Source organism: Pteronotus mesoamericanus, unplaced genomic scaffold (genome assembly GCF_021234165.1).
Source record: "Pteronotus mesoamericanus isolate MK-2021 breed Mesoamerican mustached bat unplaced genomic scaffold, CSHL_Meso_final contig_73, whole genome shotgun sequence".
Classification (NCBI taxonomy): domain Eukaryota; kingdom Metazoa; phylum Chordata; class Mammalia; order Chiroptera; family Mormoopidae; genus Pteronotus; species Pteronotus mesoamericanus.
This window is the reverse complement of record NW_026555245.1, coordinates 21,125,225-21,143,949: the sequence shown is the minus strand read 5'-3', so window position 1 is coordinate 21,143,949 and position 18,725 is coordinate 21,125,225. Positions and strand designations below refer to the sequence as shown.

Sequence of the window (18,725 nt, the reverse complement as noted above, 5' to 3'; positions counted from 1 at the left end):
CTGATAGCATCCAGTGGCCAAACTCATCTTTACAATTTCCCTACCTGTCCAGTGGCATTACTATAGACATTGCCTCTTTCTTCATCTTTCCAGCCAGTGCATACCCTATCATCTTGGGCAAAAAGACAGGCCTATTTGCCACAGCTAGGGAAAAGAGGGATTAAACAAAACTAACAAAAAAAAATCCAAGCAAGCTATAATGGAACCTGGAGTTTACCTTCAAAATTGTAAAAAATCTAAACCATAGACAAAAAAACTATCTAATATACCACACAGCTTCAACAACATGGAGCTGAGAGATGGGAGTGATGAAACTATAGGGGGGAAAGGCAAAAATATTGTTAAACACCAGGTTAAGAGTGACAACCTCCAGCTCATTTAAGGGTCAGAACAAGCAGGTGTTCACAGGGATAGGCTGTGCACAGCACAACACCTTTGTCATCTCATGCAACTGGAAGATTAAATTGGATAGCATAATGAGGCTGAAAGAAAACAACTCACGTGTAGGGAGAGAGCGGTCCTAGCAGGACTTTGGAAACATCCTGCTGTCCCAGGGTCATAAACAACAGAGCCAGGCTTTGGTTGGTCGAGTCCACACATCCACCCTGTAAATACAAACACTTAAAAGATTAATCGTTATACCAACCAGAAAATGGAAAACCAAGAAAATAGTCACAAATACCCAGAAATACCAGAACCACAGAAGAACAGATTGCAAATTTCAAGCAATTATAAAACAGAATATGGGTCTTTCAAGAGTTGTGCCTATGTAACTTAACTGTGGGGGTTAAACTAACAGCTAATAGAAACAACTGTATTAGCTGAGACTATCAGAATAAATAGACATTCAAGTTTACTGAGGTACATCTACAGAAAAGTAAAAGTTTCCCTTCTAATTAAAGCAGCAGTAGGATATACAAACAAAAAAGCAAAATCAATACTAGGAAATGTACAGTTAATTAACATGGGTGAAGTGAATGCACTTCTGTTTATTTAACCTGTTGTAGACCACCACAGTCAATCTGACATGGAAGAACCTTCATCTGTAAGACTTAATCAGTCAAAAACTGCTTGCTGTGACTTTAGTTCCTCCTCCTTACCCTTTCTGTGTGCCTCAAAACTGAAGAACTATTAAGATCAGATACGTACATTCTTACTACTTATGCACTATTTCCCCCACTTTTTCTTCCTTTTCTTCCAAACCAATAGAACTCCTCTCACAAACTTTCTCCTGAAGAGCAACTGTGTTGGTTGCCTTTCTTCCTTCATTTTTTAATTTCTCGACCATTTTGGCCATTCTGCTGCTTCCACTAGATGCATGCATTACTGCTATTTGCACATGTGCCTTAAAAATGTCTTCCTCCCTGATCATTCTTTCTGGGGTAACTGTACTTAAAACAATTCAAACTTACATTGTACACAGTGAAAGTAGAACGACCTTGAATTTCTACATATTTTGTACATCACAAAAAGAACCCAGTTTCTGAGGATGGCACGTCAATGCCCAAGTCTAGACTCCCAGACTTTAAACAGAACAGGTGGCCACTCACTGCTGGGTATACCTCTCTCCTTTAGAAAGGCATGTAGTGTAGGAAATAAATCGATTCTCAGGCACAGACATTCACTCTTTGCTGTCGGGTTTCATTTATGACAATGGAGTAGGAAAATAAAGGGGCTTTATCCTACTGCTAGCCTTTAAGAAAATCTATTGCTCTTCCTAACCTACCTTAAAGGATAATATTTACCCCGTTAAACAAATTTTAGGACAAGAACATGTATAGCATATATATTTCTATCCAAAAAAGAAAGCCTGACCAATAGAGAATTGAGGACCAAAACTGTTTTACAAAACTTGTTGCCTTTCATATCGGGTTGGCCAAAAAGTTCATTTGTTTTTTGTACGATGGCTCTAGTAGCATTTAGTTGCCTCTAATTTCATTCAAAACAATTTTATTAGATTGTATTGTGGCAGCTGTCATTTCAGCGTGCATTTTTAAAAAAATCAAAATTGGTGAATTTTTGTGTAGCCATTTTAATACTGAAGGTGGAAGAAAATATGCCAACATTTTCAGCATATTATGCTTTATTATTTCAAGAAAGGTAAAAACACAACTGAAATACAAGGAAAGATTTGTGCAATGCATGGAGAAGGTGCTATGACTGATCGAATATGTCAAAAGTGGTTTGTAAAGTTTTGTGCTGCAGATTTCTCACTGGACAATGCTCCATGGTTGGGTAGATGAGTTGAGGTTGATGGTGATCAAATCAAGACATTAATTAAAAAGAATCAATATCATACTACACGGGAGATAGCCGACATACTCAAAATATCTAAATCAATAAAGTTATTGGTGAAAATGAAAATGTCTTATTTTACAGATAAAACTGGATATATTTTTTGGCCAACCCAGTAAGACTGTCTAAAATTAAACTGTCCTCTTCAGTTTCTGCCTCTTATCACCATGCTACTATTCCACCATTTTCAATAGATTTTTATTGATTTTTATTACGTACTACACCAGTATTTTAGTGCAATAAATATGTTGGGGGTCTGTGTACAGGAGGATACAATGGAGGGTGTGGTAGGGCCACCCCTCAGCAGAGGATACAACCCTTGTGCCAAGGTGCTTCAATCACACTGAAATATCGAAACAAAAACAATTCAAAGTGAAGCCAAAGCTCTGCAGCCACTGAGAGCTATGGACACCCGGACAGCCAAGGTGAGCGGGGAGGGACTGCTGCTCACAGCACCAGGGGGAGGCTTTGGGAAGAGGGGGACTTAAACTGGCCCCGGAGGGAGGGGGTTTGGAGGGGAAGGAAGAGCAGACCGATGAGGTAAATATGACCCAGGGCCAGCAAGGAAAAACCAGGCAGCCAGCCTGAAAGGGCTGCATGGTACCTGCAGGGGAGAAGTATGTGAAACTCTGGGAAAAGGTGCAGTAGGCAGACCAGGGCTTTTCTGAGTCCAGCAAGGTTCTGATTTATCTTGGGAAAGTGAGAAGCTAGTGAAGGTCTTTCAGCACAGGAGGGAAAAGATCAAGTAAGTATTTTAGGAGCTCAGACTGAAGGGGATGTTGGAGCAGAACTGGAAAGGACTTCTCCCCTGAAAGAGGGGAAAGCCAACAGACATAATGGGAAGGGGAAGGGGGGGAGGAGGAGAGGAGATGAAGGCAGCAAAAAGGATGGGACAGGAAAGGCAGTTCCAGAGAGCCTGAAACAGAATCCAGAGGACTTGGTAACTGATGAGACAGAAATAGAACAAGAGGGATTAGATCAGAGGATTAAAACTTTGATAAAAATAAATAGCACTTTTAAAGGGGATTATGTTTTTATTACTTATTTAAACCATGTCACAACACAGACCTATAAATTATTATTCATAAAAGCGTGAAGCACTTTCATCCAAAAACTGAAGATCGCGGACACGCAAAAAGGAAGTTTCTTTAATGATTTAAAAAAGAAAACTTGGTGCAAGCACAATGAAATGATTTTTAAGTAGAACTTAACTAGAGTAAAGTGAAAAAAAATAAAATAGCCTAATCCAGATTGCAGGTTTTCTCTCTTGTGGACTTGTAGACTGTGTTTTCACCCTGAGGCCTATAATGTGCTATTTACGGGATAAAAAACTCACGCTCCAGCAAGGTTATTCTGTAATGTGATGCTTTCAGTTCCGCTAGATCTACTGGAAAGAGATGGAAGGGTCTCCAGTGTCAGAAGGGGGACCTCCTACCACCAAGGAAGGGAAACCTGAACGAGTCGCTAGGAGCTTAGGGACGCGTGGATCACATGCACATTCCATCTTCACAGATGTCTAGATGACAAACTTCCTAGATGACATGGTGGTCACCTCTTGATCATTTATTTACTCCCAATTTTTAGTTATTACTTATCTTTCACACACACACACACACACACACACAAAATCGCTAAAGTAAGCATCAAACATTGAACTGACTTAGCATCAACAAAGCTAAGGCCAGACCTTGGCTATACAGGAGTTATGAGAAGATTCTTCCCCCTCAGAAGGATTTCACTTGATGGGATATTCTTTCCGCCACTACTTGCTAGCTACAGGGTGAGTAGAGGGAGTGGACTCACACTACTGAAGACACAATTATAGGTCTTTTGTCTTCCATTTTAATTAGACAAACGTTAAAAAAAAAAAAAAAAAAAAGGTCTAAGACCAGGATATTTTAATTCACTCCAAAACAGTTCATTCCTTCTTGTTCCACCGTGCGACCAATGAGATATTATTGAAAATGGTGACTGATCAGGGAAGAACATTGTGGCTACCAGCTGTTTCCCTTAGTGTCCTGGGTAGGGATCAATACCCAGAACCAGGCCTCACTCCACCACAATGATTAATAAACTACAGTGACAAAAGGAGTTAAAAAATAAAACAAAATCATCACTCTATCCCTGCCTTACTGATTTTATCTCATTAAGATCACATATGATTTTTGCTACTTTCAACAGGGCAAAGCTCCCTGGGAGACCTCAGGAAAAAAACCACATATCTAATAACTGAGAACATACAGAAATACAGAGAAGAAAGGCTCTTCCACTGAATAAAAAAAAAAAAAACAATTTACAAATATTATACAGTATACAAAAGCAAATCAAAGTAGAGTTCTTGCTAGTGTTCAGCTAAGAATGTGGGGCCTCACATACACAGCAGAAAAACGACCACCACTGGGGCTTGTTCTGGATTCTGCACGTCAAAGAAAAGGCTTCACCTTCCTGACATAGATCCAAGGCAAAAGATAGCACAACCAGAATCCTGAAAACAGAGTTGTGACTCTCCTCCAACCAAGTATATGGGACCTTAAAGAATGCATTTTCAGGCAGCATTATCTTATTTCTCCTGCCATCACCTTTCCTTCCCTCCCAATTTCTTCCTTATTTTAAGTCACCTCGACTATTTTTGGGAAACAGTAGAAGTGTATGTACAAGGGGGGACCCAAAAAACCCAAAATTTATTTATAAAAAACTGTGTATTTATGCTTAAATGTTTACATTTCAGTCACCCTCAAAGTATTCTCCATTTGATGCAACATACCTATTAAATTTTCTACTGCTCAAAAACAGTTTTTGAACTTGTCAATTTTGATGCCTTTTAGTGCTTCTGTTATTTTTTGTTTCACCTCTTCCACATTGGCAAAATGTTTCCCTTTGAGGACTTTTTTCATCTGGGGAAATGAAGTCGCTTGGGCGAGACTTTGGGGTGAATAGGGAGGGTGAGGCCTGGGAGCCATGCTGTTTTTGGTCAAAAACTGCTGAACACTCAGTGCAGTGTGGGCAGGTGCACTCATAGATCACCCGTCATGAAATAGGCAGAAGTGTCAAAAGGATCTTCAAAATAAAATTCACTGAAGCCAAACACAGCCTCTCACAACACCTCCAGCTGGTGCACTGTTACAGATAGGCTCCTAGAACAGTCACCTAGTGGGGGAGGCCGGTACTACAAGGGGCCCATTCCACTGGAAGATAATTCCAGTTTTTTTCTTTGGGGTCCCTTCTCATATGCCTACATGCATGTTGCTTGTATAAACTGACAAAGAAAAAACTGTGGCAACTTAAGAGGACAGACTGGTCCAAAGTGGTCTGAGTTATATCCTATTAACAGAGCTGCAGATGCAAACAGCAAACTATGAAGTCTTATCTTCAGCTTCTTGTCCCTCTTTCTCTGTCCTGCATTTTCATCTTTCCAAAGCCCCTGCCATGCTCTGACACAGGACTGCCTTCCCGAAACATTCCTATGCTCTAGAATGGTGGTCCCCAACCTGTTTGGTACCAGGGACTGGTTTCGTGGAAGATATTTTTCCACAGACTGGGAAGGGGTGGTGGACAGGAGGCGGAGCTCAGGCAGTAATACAAGTGAAGCTTCACTCACTCACCTGCCTGCCACTCACCTCCTGCTGTGCAGCACGGTTCCTAACAGACCAGGGACTGGTACCAGTCCAGGGCCCAGGGGTTAGGAACCCCTGCTCTCGAACACACTGTAAATTCTACCCTGTTGACACTATTTTCTATCTGAATTGACTGTCATACAAATCCAGATTTCCCACTTCTCTTCAAACACCTGAAAACAATGAGCTCCCACCCTAACATGGCAACAACTGGGGGAGCTGAGATGGTACCTGCTTTGGTCCTCGCAATGTATTCTCTTCAAGTGACCAGTCACCGCCTAATCTCCTTCATTTTTTACCTTCTCCTTCCTGTATAACATTGTTCCGGATCTTTCCATTCTCAACTGTTAAAACTTACCTGCCCTGTGTTTTAAACCAGGGGAGGCTAGATCTCTGCTTATTGACTACTTTAGCTAATCCATTAAGCCAATCATATTAAACTGATAATGGGTAGGAAGAGAGGTTAGCGCCTTGGCTTAAGCCCTTGGAAGAGGAAGAGGGTGCTAAGAAATAAAAATGAGAGGCAATGAGCTGCTTCCTGGTGGCTCCTTTCCCAGACTAGTGGAGGCTGAAGACATACCCTATAGATTTCTTCAAGCAGCAGCTTGGCACAGTTCCTGCCCAGGTCCTCGGGAAGCACGGCTTCTCCCTGGCCCTGGGGGTTGGAGGCCAGTTCAGCACTGAGGAAGGTGCCGTTGGTGGTCTCAGCAACCAGCGACAGCCCAAAGCCTGGAGACCTGGGGATTCAAAGGCACAGACACTGAGTAGAGTTAATGTAATGATGTTCAGATTCACCAGCAAAAGGAAAGAGAAAGCAACCATCTTTCTAATGGCATTCTGTTGTTACATCAAGTCTTATTAGAGTTCTTACTAGCTTACTCTGGAAATATGTATGACTTCTTGAAAGCACACATGGCAGAACCAAGGAGGATGCAAGTGTGCATTGCTCTTCCTGTCAGCCCTCTCGTCCCCACCTTTCCCCTATCCTCCACACTGTAAAAGACCCTACTGTGAGAGTCTAACATGAACAAGGGCTACTAGAAAATGAGCACTAGTTTCTGCCACTTTCTGAGCAAGGGGCTTTGACACTACAATTCTGCAGAGCTGGTATTAGTGTCCATTTTACAAATGAGGAAATGGAGAAATCAAGCAACCTGTACTAAGTCCGCACAGCTAGAAAGTGAATGAGATGCATTTCAAAATGCAAGTTTTCCAGACCCCAAAGCCTAAGCAAGGTCGCCACCACAGCCCTCACTCAGAACCAACCCCGAAGGTGCGAGATGCCCAGAGACCACCTGATTACAGCTCCTCTTGGTCTGCATCCAGCTTTCCTCCCCCAAAATGAAAAATACTGCACAAGCCAGAAAGGACCTAAATAAGGCACGTCTTTGTTTTTGTCACCAAGGGACATCTCTAACTCAGAATTCAATTAATATAATCAAGAAGCTGGCACCATGGTCCTCTTTCCTATTGTGTTTCTACCACCCAGCAGCCAGAACCTAACACCCTGTGATCCAGGACCACAGCTGACTCATTCACTCATGAACCCAACAAACATCTGGGGGGAAGCTTCCATGGGCCAGGAACTGGGGGCACTGTGGTAAACACAAGAATTCCTGCCCTCACAGACTTCAGCGATAACCAGTTCGACACAGAACAAAATCAGTCCATAAACAGTAGGAGACAAGCGCCTCCCCACAAAGTTTCCAGATCTAACACCTCAAATCTACTTTGCTCAGGGCTTTTTTTTTCTTTTTTGAGCTAGAGGGGTACAGAGGGAGGAAGAGAGGGAGAAACATTGATTTGAGAAACATCAACTGGTTGCCTTTTGTGGGAATCCCAACTGGCGACCACACCTGCAACCTAGGAATGTGTTCTGACCAGGAATCAAACCCATGACCTTTTGGTTTGCGGGACAATGCTCCATCAACCTGAGCTACTCCAGCCAGGGTGCCCAGTGCCTTTTAGGTAAACATGTCATCAGAAAAAGAGCAACCACTACAGTCCACACACAACACAATACAGATGAGCCTCTTCTGACGCAGTTCAACACACACGTTCATCAAGTGTTTCCTATGCACTCACCACAAAAGTAGCCAAGTTTTACTATGTGTAAAATTAATGATATTTCAAATGCACTGTATGAACTCCCTATAGGGAGGAACTATAATGGCCAGTCGCTGCTTTCTTTTTAAAAAATACTCAATGATCTATGCAGCCCAGGGTTAATAACACCCACCAAGGGAAGGGGGTGTAGTGAGTCACCTATGTAATCAAAGGTTCCAGAGCACTCTGTATAATGCGTAACAATCTGACACCATGCCACCCATCCATCATCATGGGACACTTTAGCACAATCTCAAGTTGCCTTTGAATTGCTTGACCAGGAGGCGGGTGGGGACGCCCAGCTCTGCAGCAGAGGCAGTGGCGTGAAAAATTAAAGCAGAGAAAATGGTAGAGGAGGGAGGACGAGAAAATAAGCTACCATCACTGCTTTAATCCACGTAGCCGAATTTCTCAAGAACTTCTAAATTTTCCCATCCATGTGAATTTTTTTCAGGTATGTGTACTTGTTATTACAATAAAATTTACAGTTGATCAAAAATGTTCCATTTAATATTACAGTTGTTTCACGTAAAACAAGATAACATATTAAGCTTTCTGTATACTACTCCAATCCGCCTCCTCCGCAATTTGGGGTGTGTGTTATCAGTCCTATTTCAATTTATGCCGACAAAGCAGCTGGTCACCAGGTGACCTCACTGAAGATGCACAGTAGTGCAGTCTGTAAGTGACAACCTCCCAAACTTCCCAACTGGTAAAGGACTAGTTTGTTTGTTTAAGTCATGACTACAAGAGTCAAAATGATACCACACTGGAGAGATGTGCGCATTGGTCAAAGCACTGACACAGGCCACCAAAATTTGCTTGCTCCCAAGGCTCTAGGCCATGCCCATAACATAAACTCTCATGCCTAGATTTCACTAAGCCTAACTGATATCGATACTTCACCGACTCAGAAGAGATTAATACCCACCCCATGACTTTATAATTTTGTAACAGAGATTACAGTATCATCTGTAATTTAAGATTTAGAAGATTAAACAACCTTATCATGCATTGGTTTTAATTTTTTAAGGGGAGCTTGGAGTTGATGACCCACGTCTATGTAGAGCTACATCTGGATCCATGTGTAAGCTTCCTACAGAGGCCTCAAACGGGGGTCAGCTGAGTCAGTCATTATAAAAAACTACGCTATAGCTGGGGGAAGTACAGCCTTCCAGCCTGCTCTGCTTCATCCCTGGCCACCCTTTGGGACAGAGACTAGACAGAAAAGGCATGTGGAGATCAGGCCATTCAGACAGCTGTTGCTATCTATCCTCCCCCGCCCCTCTGTAATCCCCTCTCCCCAGAGAACTGCTGACACAGAACTCCAGACCTGTGGCCAAGAAGAAAGGGAAGAACAACCTCTGCAGCTACCATTACTGTAGCACCTATTATGCACCAGGCATTGGCTTAGTGGCTGACATATGTGATCTTTTCATCTTTGCATTCATTATCACTCCCATGGTATGAACAAGGAAAATACTGGTGACATCTGAGCAATACACAAAGGTTTGGGACCATCACTGACCTTTCTAACCCCCAGGAAAAAAGGGTCAGCTTTGCACACAAATCCTTTCACAACTCTAACCTCTGACACCACCACCTCTATCACTTTGGACTATGAGCCACTACTGCGTTTCCGAAATCAACTTGATCTTTCCCTGAGGCCTCATAAAGGTCAGAGATTCCATAACACCCTCACCCCTCCTTTATTCTCTTTTTCCTTCTTTTGCTGAAAAGAAACCTCAAATGGAACATCTATGAAAAGGGTTTGCTGAAGCACCACTTAGGTAAAAGTTGATTTCTTAACACACCACTGTCGATCTTAGGACTCTGATATTCTTATTTTTAGGAGACATTCAGATTTCAAGTACAATAAAATTCACACTAAAATGTTTCAGTAAAAACAAAGAAACCCACACAGGTAAAGCAAATTTGGCAAAATATTCACTCTTAACTATAGGTAGCGGGAATACATAGGTGTTCACTATATTATCAACTTTTTTTTTCAATTAGTTATATTTGATATTATTTTATATTAATTTCAGGTCAACTTTTCTTTATGTTTATCATTTTTAGAATAAAAAAAAAATTTTTTTTAAGAGAGGAAGGAAGAGAAACATTAATTGGTTGCCTCCCAAACGCACTGGGGACAGGGATCAAACATGCAACCTCTCAGTTATAGGACAACACTCCAACCAACTGAGCCACACCAGTCAAGGCAAAAAATTGGTTTTAACTGCTTCCCTAACCTACTGGTTTTTAAATATACAATGAAAGCCTAAAACAAATATTTTCATTACACAGATCATCATTAACTTTTAATTTTCTAAACAGGTTTTCCGCAAAGGCTTTAACTAAATCAAATTCAAATCTGCAAGAACAACTTTCTTTGGCTCTAGGGGTGTTGTTCCCTTGATGGAAAGAGAATCTGACTGGTACTTAGGCCAACAAAGGATTTTTTTCCCTCTAAACTATTTACTCAGGGTGGAAGAACTTGTTCAACTTTTTGTAGGGACAGAGTGCAGATAGGATTTAAAGCTTAAAGCAGTGTTTATAAATAGCTGGGTTTTCATTCTGCAGGCTAGGGACTGGACCCCTCATCTCCCAGCACTGGCCTCTGGGATGCCTTCCATGTGACAGGAGTTACTGGTGACAAAGGCAGTAAGTCAGAAGGAAATTAAATCTGAAAGTATTCTTCCTCTGGCTGCCCAACCTCAGAGCTGACAGCTTTAACCTCAATCAGAATAGGAGTATGAAAAAGTCTGGGTAGCAGTAGAATTGGGCTCCAAAAATGCACACTTACTTCCCAGAGTTGATTCCTTTCATGTGGTCTGTGTAAATATAGATATCAGGTATAAACTTGTTGAGGATACTCCTTGCAGAATCCACAATCCGGTTTGCCATCTGAGGTGATACACGTACAGAGTACCTACAACCTGGAGTTAAGGTCATTATTCTACTTGGACTTCAGAACAGAGAAAAATCAGTTATAAAGCTGGCAAATATTTGTGAAACTGTAATAACTTCGAATTGCATTTGATTTGCTAACCGTAGTTCATTATTTAACTGTATAATACCATCATCAATTTTTATATTATTTTTATTTATTATTAATTTTTATATTATAGTTATAAAATGCTTAAAAGCTCATGGTGAGAAAGCCAAACAATATAAGGAGTTGGAAAGTAAAACCTCCCCACCCTGATCTAGACTTTCTAGCCACACCCCCACCCTTAGAAATGATTCAACTCAATTCTGGCACAAATGAAGGCAACTGCCTCTCAGTATGGCATGAGCCAAGCTCCCTTAGAAGGACTCGCTGATCATTCCCACTGCCGAAACTAGTGACTCTTTCTCTTACAACCTAAAACCAAAAGAGATGCCACACGGGGGATGACCAATCCACCCCCTGGTTCGTTGACAGGGAAAGCAGAGAAAAATTAAGAGAAAGAGCATGGGAGCTGCTGTATGTAAAGATCGAAACAGTTTTTTATTTTTTAACTTATAGGGCCTATTTTCAATTATTTAAGTAGCAATCACTCTATTTTGTGGATGATTCTAACTCCTTACGACCGCTACCTCATGGTCAGAATACTGGTTATCTAGCACTTTTACAACAAGGTACCACCGGGAAGGTAAGGAGGAAGATATCAGCAACTCAAATAAAAAGGCTGGTGTTTGAGGAAGTGGAAAACAGAGACTGGCTCTCCCCAACCCCATGAATTAAATAAAAAATAAGTGTGTACTGAGCACTTTCAATGTGCAGTGCATGGTCAGAAGCTAGCTACATATGTAGGACAAGGGGTTAAAAGAATGGAGAAGTAACAACATGAGATCTTCCCACTCCCCTTATGTAAACCTCACGTGGCAAGTCCAACAGGGAAAACAAAGTGTATGGTCTGCTCATTTCAGTTCAACTCTTCAAAAACTACTATCAGTAACATTAAATTTTCATTTGAGCTGCAAAACAAAATGCTCTGAGTCTGTGTAAAAACTTGATTACCATCAAGCTTCCATTTCTGATCCATTCTGCACATTCCACTCAAAGATTGATCTTCCTCAAGCTACTGAGATCTCCCAGTAACTCGGACCCTCCCAGATCTTGCTGTCGGACCCTCCGTCCTGCTCAGTGTTTCTCCCCAACCTGGTAACATCACATCGTCCACCCATCCCAGTTCTCCAGATTCTTCATCCTGAACTGCCTTCCTTCATTCTTCAAGTCCAGAACTCCCTCTCTTCTGAAACCCGCCAGCCAGCACCCCACTGTGGTCAGCACTTTGACTTACCACACATCTCCCTTCACACACACACACATGTTCTTGCTTGTCAACAAGACTGCACACTCCATAAAGGGAAGGGGCTCTGCTGCTGCATCCCTCACAACTCTCTAATACACTACTTTTGTACCCAGAAATATTCAATAAATATTTGACTTGACTCAAAGGGCAAACCTGAAATGAAGAAAGAGCAAAAGGGGATTTTTCAAAACACACACACAGCCCAGTTACATCACCACCTCTGCTGTCCAGAATGTACTTTTGACCACAGGCAGCTAAGACAAACAGTCCCAGGTCTTACAGCCTTTGGACCAGGGGGGTGCTGTCCTTGCGAGGCCTGAGGCTGCTCACTCTCCATAGGAGAGCGCAGATGTCACACCCTGACACACAATCCCACATCGTTTGTGATTTCCAAAGTTCAAAGTACATTATCAGCTTATTTTATGTTCATGGTAACCCTCTGACAAGGGCAATGGATGGATTCCCAGTTCCAGGGCTTACACTGAGGACGAGTGGGTCACAGACCTAAGGTTCACAATCAAACAGATCCACTTCCCAAAGACAACCTCTTCCCCTACCCCTCCAGAGCCGTGAAAACCAGGAAGGTGACAGTGCTGATTCAGGGTCAGTTGAAAAAGGGAAAGGAGCTTTAAACTGGCTATCTAGAGTCTCTATGGAGCCATCTGGTTTGGCATTGAGGCCCTACCAAGGAACAACTAAGAGTTCTACAATCAGACTGTGTTGAAGTTCCAGCACCAGCAAACGGCACCACGCAGGGGTCTACTGTGCTACTCTCTGTGCCTCCACATCCTCACAGTAAGAGGATAATCATAATACTCTCCCAGGGTTTGGAGGCTCAAATAAAATAATGCATGCAAAGTGATCAGTGGTGCCTAGTACATGATTGGAGCCCAATAAGTATCAGCTATTGCTCTTCTTACTGTTAGTCCAAGATTCAAAGCCCAGAGCAGAAGTTTTTATCCTTTCAGGAATCAGAGACCCCTCTGAGAATCTGATGAAAGCTACGACATTCTCTCAAGAAACACAAGAACAGACGTCTACCTTTACAGGTTATCTGAGGGTTATGAACGTCCTGAAGCTCACCCATGAATACCATATTAAGAACTCATATCCAAGAGACAAGTTCATACCTATAGTCCATATGGCCTGCAGGTCAGAGAAACCCAAGTAGTGTACACGTGTGTGCATGCATGTGAGGGGGAGGCGGGGGGGAGAGACAGAGATTTTGGTTCCCTGAGTACCTTCCCTACAGTAAGAGGAAAGAAACCAGATTGTCCCACAAATTCCAATTCATACCCTTCTTCTGCCTCTACCCCAGTTTACTCATTAATTCTTATGTACCAAATCAAGAGCTACCAGGTCAACACTATAAAACTAAAATAGAGTGCTCCCTTCTGTCCCACCCCACATCACGCAAGGGGCAGAATGACAGTGGGTGGCATTAAATTAACGGCAACACACCAGCAGTCACAGCTGCTGGCAGGAACACCAGCTCCCTCCCAGACCCTGGCGAGTCGATCACAAGGGGAAAAAAGATGCACTTTGGGTGTTGGCTCATTAAAACAACAAATGCACGTAAGAGAGTGGGGCTAGTTCTCCCCACTTGAGCGCTCCTGTGGGGACTACAACCTCCAAGTTCAGATCAATAGTTAACCAGCCTTGAAATTTTGTAAAAATCACAAACCCAGCTAAAACTTTTCCCAAAGGCACTTTTCTTCCTAGGCTCCAATACTGGCCAAGAAGGTGATCTCAAATTCAAACCCACATTCCTCCGAGGTGTTGGTGAAATGGACTACTCTGCAGAGCAGTGGCTGGAATGTTTTTTGATTTGCAAATAGGGATTTCTGTCTTTTCCAGGGTGTTTAGTGGAAGATCACAGAGGATTCAGGTGTCATATCCCCTGCCTCAAGCAAGAGGGGGCTTGGGCCCTCACCAGTCTCCCCGGCTCAGATTCTATAAAGGGCAGGCTCTAAGGACACCAGGGAGAGAAATGAAGGAGGAACAAAGTCAAACCCCAGGTGCCTGGGACACTGTAGCTTTCAGCTTTCCTGTTCTCCCCTGTACAAACCAGGATGCTTACCCATTTCCCAGCGACATCAAAGGCTCATTCATGAGGCTTCGCATACCCAGTGAAGAGAGTGCCAGGCAGGACTCCAGTGTGAAACCCATGTGGTCACAAGACTGGGTCAAAGCAAACAGCACACTCTGGAAATCACATTTCCAGACTAGTGAATGGATTCTAAACAGAGTTCACTGCCATGGTAAGAAACAAATCTCAAATGAGAAAAAACAAACTGAAATAGATCTTTAAGTGTCTAAGAATTCATGTACAAGGCCAATAACTGCAGCACTTTTGGCAACAGTGAGGTCAATTTAACTATCCGTCAACCTAACTACCCTGTGAGGGCTCCCCGACAGGAACTGTTTCTCACCCACCTGCCTGCTTTCTCCTCACATACACAAGGGGGTGGGCAGTAGGTGGCCTGAGACAGCCATATGAACAGACTACAATCCAGGGAAGCTGTGTTATAAATTCCTCTGTTCTTGATGATCCTTACAAAACACTTGTGGCAGCACCCCAAGTTTAATCTTTTATCTCAACAAAGGCCCCCTCTGCCCCATGGGCATGCAGCCTACCTGTTCCATGTTCCTCACTACTTACTGTCCAAGTTAATAGAGACCCCCTGAATAGTTAGATCACTACACACTTCTTTCCTCCATGTAAGCCTACCCTAAAACCGCCTGAGAAGTACAAAACTTGACTCTATGCACCTACCACACCCCCAGAAGGAGACATCCTGGTTGATCTCACTCTGTCAAACTCCTTATTGGGGCAGCCATCTCCCAACTCCACCCAGCCCCTAGGCCGCCAACGTCTACCCTTACCCAGACCCTGTTCGCACCAAGAAATTCACCACTTTTAACACATGAAACCCCAAAATGATTCCCTAAACTGACACTTATCTACTTCTACTACCTGTTATGGGGTCCAATTCCCTGACTATGTGCTTCCCTCAGGCTGGTGAGCTCTGTTGTGGTCTGCAGGAAGGAGCACGCTGACCATTGCCTCAACGACAGGCTCACAAACTACCCCCCTGACCTTCCTTCTGCACGGCTCACTCATCCTGTCAATCCACGCCCACCCCTGGTTGGATGAAAGCGGCCCTCCTATCTTCTCTACTTCCTCCTCGAGGCTGCTAACTGCTGCTGGGTGCAGCCACACAGCCATGTGGCTGGCACCTAATTCAGCTTCGGCTGAGCCTGCGTTGCTGTCCTACAGCCTTCTTATCTTTAATTACTATGCCCCACTGTGACAGTCCACTTTTACCACCCTTGTCAGATTCCCTCTTCACACTCCTCCAATCCCCTTACTCTTCATCCTATCCTATCTTAGTGAAAAAAGGAAACTCCTTACTCCCTTCCACTCGCCTCCAGACAAATCAACCTAGAGCCATCCTTACCATATGCCTGCCATTCTCAATTCATCCCTTCTCAAACAATAATAAAAACAGCAGCTACACCATTTAATGCTTACTTGTAAACGAGCCCAGTGCCTTGTACTATCCGTCTATGACCTCATTTAACCTTCATTACAGATATAGTAGGTATAATGTGCCTAATGATAAACACTGACAACCAAGGCTTGGAACCAAAATCCTCTTGGTGAGTGGCAAGGCCAGATTTAGAACCCACATCTATCTGATTCCAGCACTTGTACCTTAAATCACCTTGTTGCAATGCTTCATCACTCTCCCTGTCTCATACTTAATCTCCTTTACCCAACCTACAGAAATACTCAAATCATTACCAACACATTGTTTAAAGGAGGGCATCATCACTTCTCAGCCCTTTTGGCTAAGATCAAGTGTAAGAGGGAATGTTATCAACTCTCTCTTCATTAAGTTACCACCTCATCTTTCTTTTTACTTCTCTTTCCAGTCAAGAACCCAGACTTCATTCACTACTTCCCTCCCAGTCACTCCACAACCCAGAACTGATGATCTGATCTGTCTGCACTACTTTAGGGAAAGAGGTCCTCCCAGAAGCATCAGTGATAGTCTGCTATGAGTTCTTCAACTATTCCCCCATCCTAGTGCTCTTTACGGCATTGACCTGGGCTTCCAAAAGCTGCATTGTCTTTATTGTCCTCTGACTTTCCATCGTTTCCCTTCCTGGGAGCACCTACTATGCTTCTGCTCTCCAAGTCCTAGTGGGCTCCCAGTGTTCTGTCTGCCCCTCTTTGCGTCCCACAGGGTAGCTGACTCTAAATCACTCATTTCTAGACCTCACCTTGCCCCTAAGTTACAGATCCACATTTCTAATTTCCTTTCTAGACTTGTCTCCCTGTAACCATCGTGGAAGGCCCTCAAACTCAACATGAATTAAAACTGAACTTATCTTCACTTCCTCACATCCTGCCACATCACCCCAAACATTTGTGGCTACTATAAGAACAAATCTCTCTACCTAATGCCTAAGAGAGAAACATCAAAATCATCCTCACGGCTCCCTGAGCCTCTATTATAGACACAGGTAATCATTGTGTCCTATTCATTCCGCTTCTAAGACCCTGTAAACTAGTAGCCTGCACCTATCCTCCAGCCACTACCCTTACTGTCTCTTCTTGAGAGCACAATAATTCCCTGTCATCTTTGCCCCTAAGTGCAGTGCTTATCATCAGGTTTTGTTTTTTTTTTTAAACTTGTACCTTCTAAAATGTCTACAATGAGCCAAAGTTCTTTCAGGACCATTAGGGTTGTACTCATAATATACAAATTCATTCTACAGAAGAAAACTGCTGACTTCACAATGAAGAACAACGCTTCAACCTTCATTGGCTCCTGCCCATCTTCATGCCCCATCTTCTCCTGCCAAACACCACTGACCGACCTGCACCTGGGCCATAGCACACTGTTTGCCACTCCCCAGAGCCACTGTGCATTTGTTACCTCTACACTGGCCCACTTTTCTGCCTGAAGTGCTTTTCCTTCCTTGCTCCACTTCAACAAGCCTCTGTTCTTCAAGGCTCAGTCCAAATGTCCTGTCTTTTCCATAGGAGAAAGCAGAGATTAAAAGCCAGGGCCGCAGAGTCAGACAGATGGGGTTCAAACCCCAGTTCTGCCACTGTGAACAGTGTGACTGACTTTGGAGCAAGTTCCTTAAGCTTTTGAAGCCTCAGTTTCTTATCTCTACAAAATAGGACTTAAGTAAACTCAGGAACTTTGAGGCTTAAAAATAAAACATATAAAATGTAAATATATTAAAAGTTCCCAATTAAAAGACAGACTGGCTGAATGGACAAAACAACAAGATGCAACTATATGCTGCTTGTAAGAGACTCACTTTAGACTTAAGAATGTATATACACTAGAAGTAAAGGGATAAAAAAGATAGTCCATGGAAATAGTAACCAAAGAGAGCAGACAAAATATATCAAACAAAATACTTTAATTCAAAAATGACTTTCAAGTCATAAAAGACAAAGAGGTCATTATATAGCAATAAAAGGATCAATTCAATGGAAAGACATATGGGTTAAAAATATGTATGTACTCAACATCTCAGCACCAAAAACATATAAAGCAAGTACTGACAGGTCTGAAGGGAGCAACAGACAGCAATAAAATAGCAGTAGGAGACCTCAATACCCCACTTTAAATAATGGATAAGAACATCCAGAATGATAATCAGTCACACGTAAACACATAAACAGCACACCAACATATACAGAATGGGCCTAACAGACATACAGAAAATTCCACCTAGTAGTAGCAGAATATACATTCTTCTCAAGTACACACAGAATATTCTCTAGGATCACATGTTTTGTCATCAAACAAATCTTAACAAATTTAAGACTGGAATCATCCCAAGTATCTTTTCCAACCACAATGGAAAATAACTACATATCAAGAGCAGCAAGAAAACAAGAAAATTCACAAATATATGGAAATAAAACAACACACTATTAAATAGTGTGTCAAATAAGAAATCAAAAGGGAAATTAGAAAATATCTAGAGACTAATGAAAATAAAAACACAACATACCAGACCTTATGGGATGCAGCAAAATCAGTAGTAAGAGGGAAGTTGAGAGTGATAAACATACCTACATTCTTTCTACAAAAAGATGATCTCAAAAGACCTAACTTTACACCCCAAGGAAATAGAAAAAGAACAAACTAAACCCAAAGTTAGCAGAAGGAAAGAAAAAATAAAGATTAGACCAGAAACAAATGAAACAGAAAACAAAAGAATACAAAAACTGACATAACTAAGAGTTAGTTTCATGAAAAGATAAAATCAAACAATTCTTAGCTAGAGAGAGAAAAGACTCAAGTAAAATGAGGAAAGAAAGAGAAGACATTACAACTGATGCCACAGAAATCAAAACAAGATCATAAGAGAT

The 18,725-nt window shown here is 42.3% G+C and overlaps 1 protein-coding gene across 2 annotated transcripts in view; it reads right to left on the bottom strand.

The window, feature by feature from the left end:
- The window catches only part of RCL1 (RNA terminal phosphate cyclase like 1), a 69,080-nt gene that overhangs the window by 14,432 nt on the left and 35,923 nt on the right, over positions 1-18,725 (bottom strand). For both annotated transcript variants that reach the window (XM_054583083.1, XM_054583084.1), the window contains exons 6-8: positions 10,822-10,947; positions 6,490-6,646; positions 502-605 (exon numbers count right to left, since the gene is read on the bottom strand). In XM_054583083.1, the coding sequence (XP_054439058.1) occupies positions 502-605; positions 6,490-6,646; positions 10,822-10,947 (387 nt within the window). The remainder of the gene's footprint in view (positions 1-501; positions 606-6,489; positions 6,647-10,821; positions 10,948-18,725) is intronic.